General features: G+C 37.5%; 1 protein-coding gene across 1 annotated transcript; it reads left to right on the top strand.

Moving 5' to 3' along the window:
- Positions 1-318: 318 nt before the first annotated feature.
- LOC113924785 (transcription factor BTF3-like) lies at positions 319-807 on the top strand. The gene has a single exon (XM_035726190.1). It carries the CDS (start codon positions 319-321, stop codon positions 805-807), a length of 489 nt encoding a protein of 162 aa, XP_035582083.1.
- The last annotated feature ends 10,634 nt before the right edge of the window (positions 808-11,441 follow it).

The raw sequence follows: 11,441 nt of genomic DNA, 5'->3' as shown, positions 1-11,441 counted from the left end.
ACACCAAACTTATTCCCTGGCTATTTTCAGATTTCCTCTCCTACAGGATTCTTTCCAAAATTATCTCCAGTCATCCAGGTATGAAATCATGGTTTTAAAAAATTATCCTTCTTGGTTCCAAAATCTGGTCATTCTCTTCCATTCTATTGATCCATTGATTATTTTTCACAATAACATCTATACTTCTCTTAAAAACTTTTCAGTCAAGCTGCCATCTTGCGTCCCCGCGTGTGTGCACCTAATCTCAGCTGGTCCGCCCGAGACCCCCTGAGCGCCAACCCTATTCCCCCCGCGCGATCCCATTTCCGCTCCAACAAGATGAAAGAAACTATCATGAACCAGGAGAAACTCGCCACGCTGCAAGCACAAGTGCGCATTGGTGGGAAAGGAACTGCTCGCCGAAAGAAGAAGGTGGTTCATAGAACGGCTACAGCAGATGATAAAAAACTTCAGTTCTCCTTAAAGAAGTTAGGGGTAAACAATATCTCTGGTATTGAAGAAGTGAATATGTTCACAAACCAAGGAACAGTGATCCATTTTAACAACCCCAAAGTTCAGGCATCACTGGGAGCGAACACTTTCACCATTACAGGCCATGCTGAGACAAAGCCGCTGACAGAAATGCTGCCCAGTATCTTAAACCAACTTGGTGCAGACAGTCTGACTAGTTTAAGAAGACTGGCTGAAGCTCTGCCCAAACAATCTGTGGATGGAAAAGCACCACTTGCTACCGGAGAGGAGGAGGATGATGAAGTTCCAGATCTTGTGGAGAATTTTGATGAAGCTTCCAAGAATGAAGCAAACTGAATTGAGTCAACTTCTGAAGAACATAAAACTTGAAGAAGTTACTGGGAGCTGCTATTTTATATTATGACTGCTTTTTAAAATTTTGTTCATGGATCTGATAAAATCTAGATCTCTAATATTTTTAAGCCCAAGCCCCTTGGACACTGCAGCTCTTTTCAGTTTTTGCTTATACACAATTCATTCTTTGCAGCTATTTAAGCTGAAGAAGCCTGGGAATAAAGTTTGAAACAAGGTTAATAAAGTTCTTTGCCTAGGAAAAAAAAAAAAAAACTTTTCAGTCAAATCAATAACAAGAGTTCTATAAAGCCTGTAACAAAAAGTAATGGGCTATATCTACATTTCTTTCCCATCCTTGATTTCTGTTCTCAGAGGCAGATGGTCTTGAATTTTTTACCTTTTTTTTTTTTTTTGCTGAGATTCACCACCATGTATCTTAAAAAATAGGTATATGCAATTTTCTATTTTTGTTAGGTAATAACTTTTTACTTCCTTCCTTGCAAAATAAGAATTTATTTCTTTAAAATATTAACAATCTTCCTTTTTCATCCCTTTCTGAACATCTTAATGTAATTATTTCAGTTTTCGGTTAAATAAACATTCAGCATTTTCATTACTGCATTTAAATAAAAGTTACTCAAATCAGAGTCACGTAAGTATGCTATGATCATGAGTTCTTCCCTGTGTAATTTTTGGTTTTCCCAGGAATTAGTACTTGTTTTATTTTCATTTATTAAATTTTTTTCTGTACCTATTACTCTGTTTCATCTATAAACACTTGGAGAGAAAAGTAACTCCTTCCTCAACGCATGACACCCATCAGGTGATTAATTAATTTTGTTTTATTCTTAGAACCTTCTTTCCTGGAACCCTTCTGTAACAACTGATCTAGACACATGGTTCTCTAGAACTGCTGCAAGCTGTTCTTCTGAGCTCTCCCTTCTCCATGGTTGTGGGAGTTTCTCGTACTTCTCTCCTCTTGTAAAGCTGCTCCTGGAATTCCAAGTTCCCTGCTTCTTGGTTATTCTTTCATTTTCATGAAGTCAATCTTGCTATAGTTTCTTGAAAAGAAGTGTATGGGAGATAGTTGGTTTTAGAGCTTGCCTATATGTAAAAGCTCTTATTCTACTTTCTCATTTGACGATCGTTTGTGTGCGTTCAAAATCTAGATAGAAAATTACTTTTCACAGAACATTGAAGGAATGATTCCATTTTCTTTTCAGCTTCAAATTTGCTGTTGAGAGGTCTGAGACCATTCTGACTACCTGTTTTTAATCTGCATCTCACTTCCCTGAAATTCTGCAATACTGTGCTTTGCTGTGAAAATCTTTTCAGTCATTGAGGTGGATACTAATCAACACTTTGATCTGTAAATCCAGACATTTCAGTCCTGGGTGTTTCCTTATTTCTTTCTATATGATTTCTTTTCTTTCAAATTTTCTTTTGTCTTTTTCTGGGATCCTATTATTAGACTGTTTGAACTTTAAGATTAAACCTCTAAAATTTTGTCTGTCTTACTTATCTTCCGTTTTGACTTTTGGCTATACCTTCTGGAGATTCCCTCATCTTTATAGTTCAACTTTTTTATTTAGTTTTGTTTCTGCTACTATATTTTAAATATCTAAGAATTTTTACTGTTTGAAATCTTCCCTCTTATTTTAACATAATCTTCTCAATATTGTTATGGGGTTAAAAAGATATATATATATTTTTTAAGGCTATTGATTATAGGGTTTCTTGAATGCTTTCTCCTATTTCTTGCATTGCTTTTTCTCTTCTATCTTGCTTATTCTCTTTGTCCTCTTTATTTCTAGTAAGTGGCATGGCTTTCCTAATCCTTGGCTGATATTTGATGGTTAAGAGTAGAGCCCTAAAAATAGATTAGAAGCTTTGTGTACAATTTCAAGACTTATTGACCAGTGAGCTTTCCTGTAGGGTAATTAGACAGGAATCCAGTTATTTTATCAAGGACACTCTCTCCCCAACTGTCAAGTGTCTTTCCTTGAGCCTCTGAGATTCCAAAGAGATGTGCCCCCTAGCCCTCCACCAGTAAAGGAAGCCTGGTAGGTAAAACTGTGGAAAAGTGAGGAAAGTATTACATGGGTTTCATTGTTCAGTGCATGTACCTTCATGGAATTCCCTTGATTTCAGTATGGCCTCCCACCCTTAACTTTGTCTGGTGTCTCTGGGTTCGAAGTCTCTTTAGAGAATTATCCTCAGTTTTCTGTTGCGTGGGGATAATTTCAGGATCTGATTTATTCTCATATAGAATTAGAGGAGCTACTAAGGTTTAAAGGCTTCTTAAAGAGAATTTTAACAACTCTTCATGTTGTCTGTCTGTTGTACATGGCATCCTTTACAGGAACTTGATGCTTCTAACTCCTGGGTCTTTCCTGGATTCCAGAGCATGAATTCACTAGTATCTTGACTCCCACTCTTGCATCTGGCAGACATAATCTTTCTTCTTCCTCTTGTCTTCATTTTCTGCTTTATATCTTTCAATTTTTTCTTTGCACCTCAATTTTGTTGTCCCATTTCTGGTTTTTCTTTTGTAATTTTATGCATTAAAAAAAATCTCTGTACTGATTTTTTGTAGCATTGTAAGATGATTCTACATGATTCACTAGAATTCAATAACTCCCTTCTTTTAAAAATCTCATTTCCTTTGCCTCAGATCACCCCTTATACTTATTATGGGGATAATTAGATTGGTTCCCAACTAACTGATTTCCCTCTCTTAAGGTTTTTTTTTTTCAGCTAATAAATCCTGATAACTGCCACCAAAGAAACATCCCTAAGATATCACTCTGATTTTATCACTCTCCTGCTCAAAAAACTCTAGATATTTTCAAATGTCTAAAAAAGTAAATTTCCAACCCCATCCATCATATACCAAATTTCTTATCTTCTACCATGTTTCAATATAAATACTTTTCTCAAAAAAATAACTTTACTCATTATCTTCAGAAAATGTGCATGTCTTCCCATGTTTTAGGAAAATACTGTTCATTTAATCTTACTTACTCTTCTCATTTTCTCCGAGAAGTATTCTCTGATTCTGCCAAAAAAAAAAACAAAAAAACTTTAAGCCAGTTTACACCCATTCCTTTCATTATAACATCTGCAACACTTAGTTTTTTTTTTAATGTTTATTTATCTCCACTACACTCTAACTACCACTGAAGACATATTGATCTTGACATATTTATTGTTGTATATCCCTTTTCAAAACCTATAATACCTACTGTGTGCCAAGTCCTGTGCTAAAAGTCCTTCAGGCTTTCCTCAGGTAAAGACAAAGGCAGGGAGGCAGTAGCTTCCAGAAAGAGTGAAAACTGACGATAGGATCCCAGTGGTCAGCTGGAGGTGAGAAAGGAGACTCCAGTTTCTGAGAGGATGGATGAAAACAAGCCTCATCTCCAGCCTTATAGGAAATGAAAATAAGACAAGGACCCATTTCTATGGTTGGTATCCATAAGTGGATGAAGAATAAGGACATTGTCTCCTTGTTAGTCAAGGGACAAGAGGTCAGTACAGAACTAAAAGCAAGATGACTTATTATAGAATTCACTTGAGTCACTTGATGGAGTCTTCACATCTCTTTATCTTAGACAGGGTTGGTCCGCAGCTTAAAGAGTTATTGAGCCTGCATGCCAAGTGGTCTGGCATTTGCAGAAAGGGGCTATTGTACGTTAATAAAACACTTAGAACTGTTGAAAACTAGGTCTCTCTAAACATCACAGAAAGCTTTTTGACTCCAGGATGTGAATGTCACTCTCATTCCAGGAAGAATTCTATATTCTTCTCTTTATGATTTTTCAAGGACAGATTCCATGTGCTTAAGAAGGTTACTTTGCTATTTGTTAGCTTTTCAGTTAAATTTATATGGTAAAGAAGTTCTTTCTATGTCTAATCACAATAGTCTTGCTTCATTTATTTTGACTATGATTTTGAAAAAATCACACTCTTTTATGAATAAAAAACTCAATAAATTGTTGGAATGTAAGGACCATGGTTACTCATCTTTGATATTTCACCACATTAGTGTATTGAAAATGTTAAGCTGAAGTATATATAGTGGGAAGGATAATACTTTCAGCATCAGAATATACAAATTTGTGTATCAACAATTCTGCCTCTAACTGTGTGACTTCAGTCAACTCCGTAAACTCCTGGGGTCTCAATTTTCTTATTTGTTAATGCAAGATGGTTTTCCTCAAAAACTAGATGATTGTGAGGATTAAATGAGAAGCATATAAAAATGCTTTGTGATCACTTAAGCACTTTAACCACAGAGCTTTCAGGTATTAACTGAAATGAACAAATGAATGAATGCCCTCTGGTTGACTCTTACGAGTTATTTCTTCTCCTGCAGCTATACAGAAGACACTTTCCTGCTTTATTAATGATAATATCATATGAGGTAATGATTAAAGGAGGGTTGAAAGATGATCCTTCCCAGAAAATTTCCAATCATCTCCCTGACAATATGCCCAAAACACTCTTATTTTCAATTATTTTGTACTAGATATTTGAGTCTTTCAAAAGCACCTGTTACCATAAAAAAAAAAAAGCAGCATAGAAGAGGTGACTTAAAAATACATGAACATCCATTTACATATTTGTACAGATGAATACATCAGTAGAGAGTAGAACTTAAAGAAAAAAAGTCCTAAGAAAGATATGAAAGTAAAAAGACCTATGATTCTCTGGAGTAAAAATGCACTGTCATTCTGGGGATAAGCAGAAAATGGGATTGTGAACACATGGATTGCTCTTACTCATTTTTTTTTACCTCGTTTCCTTCCCAAGTTCAATTTTAAGAAGTAACTAAGGCATTTTTTTTTCTCTCTCTCTCTCTCTCCATATTTTTATTGAACTGACTGCTGTAGATCTATACAAAGGAGTTAAGGGTTCTTTGAAAATGTGGTAAGAATAGTTATCTACTGCCTACAAATCCTTGGCAAGCAAGCCTTCAGAAGAAAACATTTGTGGTAGATATTTTCCTGGTTTTGCCACATAGCGATGTGCAATAATGATTAAACTGCCTCTTAGTGAATCAAACATAAAAGCTTACCAAAATAGACAAAATGTAGATAGACATGAATGCAATGCATTATTTTATGTAGTTTATTATTTATGCTATGTGATTTATTATCTTTGAAAGATATATAAAACTCCCACAATTTTCAATACTTTCTGAGAGTTAGAAACCTAGGGAATCAAATCATAGTCATTCTTGGATTCTGACCTGCTACCCTGCTGACAATGTCAGTATGAATTCAATTAAGGATGTACATAATATATATCTCCCAGTATGTTGTTACTTTTAATATACAAGTCAACTATCTTTCATTGGGCACCTGTTAAATGCAAAACACTCTTCTAGGAATCATTTGTGTAACTATATGTATGTGCATGGGAAGGGGGTAGGAGTAAGGGCATGGATAGATTTCTCTTTCAGATTTTTTTTTTTTTTTGAGTGCACCCATGTGTTTGACATTCTACCGAGTACCAGGTGACCATTTAATAAAATCTCTGCTCTGATGCAGCTCATGTTATAGTGGAGAGACAAACAATAAGGAAGAATAGTAAGTATAGCATGCTAGATGGAAGAGTGCTCTGGAGAAAAATAAAGCAAGCAAGGGGATAGGCAGTCCAGTCAATTCCAAATGGAGTAAACAAGGAAGTCTTCTCTGAGAAAGTGCATAGGATTAAAAACCTAGGAGGTAAAGGAGCCAGCTATGAGGATATCTGAAGGAAGATCATTTGAGGCAGAGTAGATAGCAAGTGCAAAGGCCCTGAGGCCAGAGGGTGCCCCAGATTCAGGGTCCAGCAAAATGGTTAAGGCAACTAAAGCAGAGTTGGAGAAGAGGAGAGTAACAGTATGATATCAAAGAGGGGAAGGTAGATCATGCAGACCACTTAAAAGAACTTAAACTTTCATTCTGGATGATATGGAAAATCATTAAAAATTTTAAGCAGAGGAGTGACATGATATGGCTAATTTTTAACAAGAAAAATGAAGTAAGAGTTTGTGAATGCTTTCTTCTAATTGACTCATCTAAAATTTTTAAAAAGACCAAGAAGAAGAAAACGTAGAAGCAGGAGGTGATTGCTTGTGCAGCTATTCATAACTTAGTCAAGAGTTGATATTGACGCTTGATAGGGGTGAAAGTGGTAAGATATAGTCAGACTTTGTAATAGATGAGGGTACCTCTTATAAAATTGTCTCCTGAGAGAGTGTGGCATGTGAAAGAGGGAAATTAAAAATAAGTCCAAGCTTTAGAGCCTGAGCAACTGTAAGGATGATGTTGCCACTAACAGTAATGAAGAAGGAATGAGTGTATCAAGCTTTAGGAAAGATTAGGAAGTTGATTTTGAACATGTTGAGAGGATGGTTAGATTTCCAAGGGCAATGTAGAGTAGGCGATTGGGTATATGAACCTGGAATTGAGGAGAGAGTTTGAGCTAGAGTTATTCTGGAAACACAGTATTTGGGAATTGCATATTTATATAATAGTTAAGACTGCATGATATCACCACCGGAAGGAGTGTATTTTGGAGAGAAAAAGCTTAAGGTTTGGGGGAGCTGGAGAAAGTAGCCAAAGAGATTGAGATGGAAAAGTGAGTGTGGAAGGAGGAAAACCAGTGTGTCATCCTGGAGGAGTTCCATGAGGGGCAGTCATCAGTCCTGCCAGATGTTTTTGACATCCTGTATAAGATGCAGACTGAGTATTGACCTCTGCATTTAGCGATGGGAAGCTCTTTGGTAATATTTTCAAGAATAATTTTAACAGAGAGGTAAGAGTCTTATTGGCATGGGTTCATGAAAGAATAAGAGGGGAAGGATTAAGGAGGAAGCAACGGTGTTTTTATGCTGATGAAAGTGATCCAGCAGAAGAGAGAATGATGAAGCAGGGGAGAGGAGAATTGCTGAAGTCACATCCTTCAGTCAGAGAGATGTGACAACATCTTGATCACAACGTCAGGATTTAACATTCACAAGGAGCATATGCAATTCTTCTCTCAAAATAGGTGACATGGAGGGTTAGACATACCTAGCTGAAATTCAATGAAAAGATGGGGAGATGGGAATACATGGATGTTCTTTTAACTGCTTCTGTTTTCTTAGTAAAATAGGAAGCATGGTAGCAGCCTTGTGCTCTCAAGGAGTTTAAAATATAGGAAGGAGGGGATGCCTGGGTGGCTCAATTAGTTGAGCATCCAACTCTTGGTTTTGGCTCAGGTCATGATCTCAGGGTTGCGGGATCGAGCCCTGCATTGGGCTCCACGTTCAGCGTGGAATCTGCTTGAGATTTTCTCTCCCTCTGCACTGCTCCCCCTTCCTCCCCACCCCCACCCCACTTGCTCACTTGCTCTCTCTCTCTCAAAAAAAAAATAAATACAATACAATACAGGGAGAAAAAGAAATATATATATAAAGAGACAAGAGCATACTAAATCAAGGCTGAATATGATCAGGGCTAAAACAGATGTATCTGTTGTGTTGAACAAACAGGACTCATGGGATGTTATCACGAAACTTTATTTTTGTCTTCCTTTATATTTATTCAAGGGGGCCTGTCTTTCAATTGGGTGAAAATTAAGACATAGTTTCCAACTCATTTTCATTAATAAGAATCCCTCAGTGAGTAATTATTATGCCCATTATTATTAATTAATAATCAAAACTTTAAACTTTATTTAGAGATAAAATGACTCCACCTTACCAGTTCAGGCTTATTATAGGTTGGCTTCCTTTGGTGAGAAAGATGCCACATTGGGCTTTTCTATTTTTAATCCTTCCCCCATGACCCCACATCCCCACAGTGCCATTTCTAACCCTTTCAGTGTTTGACACTGGGTAGGGATAGGATGAAAGACAGAAGAAAGAGCAGGAAAGTTCTTATTTAGTTAACATTACCATAAGCTAGCATTTGTAGTGTGGGCCTGTGAGGTATTTGAGGCTTACTTTACTTCTCTTAGGGAACTTGTAGCTCTCTGATGTGTGTGACGCATTCTCTCTGATTAACTACTGGAATCTCATAAGAAAAGTGGAAATCAATTGTCTTGTGGCTTCAGATGAAGCTGAGACTAAATTAGTTCCATTGCAGTATTCTATTGCATAAATGTCAAATCAAATGTTATTGTGTTTAGAGGAGAAAGCAAGGAAGGTGATTTTTCCTTAGGAACATGAGGGCAAAAGGAAGACTTTTTGAGATGGGTGATAGGATTTAACTGTACTGATATGCATAGCAATTGGCACTCACATGTCTTACAGCTCTGAATAAATAGCAGCTAATGGTTTCCCATGGGTTACCATGTACTCCACCATCTAACTGCACTACCATGGGTATATGTGACCGAACCAGAGATCAAGTCTTGAAATAAAGGCAGCTACCGATAAGGCTGACGTTTGTGAGTTCTGTCCAATGCAGGCTATTTTATATGGGATTCTATCACCAATCAAACTACATTCAAAGATTAAAATAAGGACTTTCAGAATGAGTCAATAGACAGTATGGAGTGAAGAAGAAATGAGACCAAAAGGTATTGATTGAGGAGAAGCCGTGGGTCGAAATAAACCATGAACAACCAGATATCACAAAACAGAGCAGAGAGATGTTGAAATCTGCTCATTTAAAGGAAGTAACAACAGAAGATGCAGAGTTGCTGGATCATCAGAATCATGAAACATGAGACTCTACAGCCATATTTCCAAAGTGACCATGGGTTTATAGCTGCACAGACACCTCATAGATGGCTGATAGAGGCTCCAGTTAAACACACTGCAGCTCAAGAAAACCACATAGCCAAAGCTGTGTACACAGTCTCTCATTCTCCATCTCACACTGGCCTCCTCCATCATTCTGCCCATTCCAGGTAAAGGCACCACCAGCCACCAGTTCCTTAAATCTAAACTTATGGACTTACTCTTTGTTCCTTTTCTCTCATCCTCTCCAACCCACCAGAGTTCACTCTGCACAAGTCTCAAATCAAGCCCTTCTCTTCTTTTCCACTACTACCACTCTTTTAAACCACAATAATTCTCCACCTATAACATTAGAATAGAACTTCTGCTTCTACTCCCCCCACCCCTTACCTCTCAATTCAATCTCCGTTCAGCAGCCAAAGGATCTTTATGCAAATGTAAATTAGATAATTTTGTTTCTTTTATAAGACCCTCTTAAGGCTTTTAATCATACTTAAGTAAAATCCACACTCTTTGCCTACAGCACAAAGCCTTGGTCCTTCTTACTCCATGACGTTTATGGCCACCACACTGTCCACATCTTGTTTCTCTAACCTGCCAAGACTACCTCTGCCACCACGTCTTTGCATGCCCATTCCCTGTATCTGGGTTGTTCTTCCTTCTAGTTTTAGCATGGCTGGATCCATCCTGACATTTAGTTTTCAACTTAAATGTCACCCCTCAAAGATTCCTTCAGTCACACTCAAACTTAAGTAACTATCGGTTCACTGCCTGGCACATCGCCCATTTTAAATCTCCAGCACACCCCGGATATTCTTTGTGGGTGTTTGTTTGTTCACTTAATTTTTGTGTGTGTGATTTGTTTATTTTTGGTTGCTAGCTAATAGAAAATGAGTATGGAGGTGGAGGTTTTGTCTGCCTTTGTCATCACTGTAGCTTTGGTATTCAGAATCGAGATGGACACAAGTTAATCTCTCAATAAATCTGTTATGTTCAAATGCTTCTCTCTAAACCACATTATATATTTTTCACGAGACCTAGCTCTGTGACACTTACGAATATTTGTTGACTTTTTCACTTTCGATTTACATTTATAATAAATTTCCGGTGATTGCGGAAACCTTGAGTATGCTCCTGTTTCTTGCATCTTTAACTTTCCCCAACACTCTCTCGACCAAGGAGTCTTTGCATGAACAGATTCCTCCACCCAGCTCACTGCCCTTAAGCCCCTTTGATGTGATTGACATCTCTGAACGTGTACTTTATCAGCCTAGATGTTATGTTTTCCATAAATCTTTACTGAACCCTCAGACCTGGGTTAGGTCCTGTAGTTATGAACTCCCAGAGAGCCATTGTGTGCTCCCACATTGTAGCACTTGCCTCTCCGTCACATAATTCCCTGTCTTGTTTTTTTTTTGTCTTCTGCCAGGCAGACTAGAATGTAAGCTGTTTTATATACTTTGCATTGCAATTTCAGTTTGTGGCACAACATACCACTGGAAACAAAACAAAACAAAACAAAACATCACAATTCCATCCACATTTTCTACCACAAACTAGGGGGTCCATTTACAATTATTCAAAGAATGAGTAGAATGAAATTGATTTATGTCAGATAGATAGCATCGAAGTATATTATGGAAGGTAGAGCGGGAAACCAATCTCTAAGAAAGTAACAGTGTGAGGAAAGATATGAAGATTTAAAATTACTGAAGGAATGTGTTATAGCATTATATGTTAGTCTAAGTCTTCCATCCACCCCACAGATAATACAAACAAAACAAAAATTCAAAATGATGGCGTGCCTGGGTGGCTCAGTCGGGTTAAGCAGCTGACTTCAGCTCAGGTCATGATCTCAGGGTCCTAAGATTGAGCCCTGTGTCAGGCTCCCTGCTCACCGGGGAGTCTGCTTCCCCTCAAC

This window comes from Zalophus californianus, chromosome 2 (assembly GCF_009762305.2).
Source record: "Zalophus californianus isolate mZalCal1 chromosome 2, mZalCal1.pri.v2, whole genome shotgun sequence".
Lineage (NCBI taxonomy): Eukaryota > Metazoa > Chordata > Mammalia > Carnivora > Otariidae > Zalophus > Zalophus californianus.
Note: the sequence above shows the minus strand (reverse complement) of the source record. Positions and strands in the feature narration are given on the sequence as shown.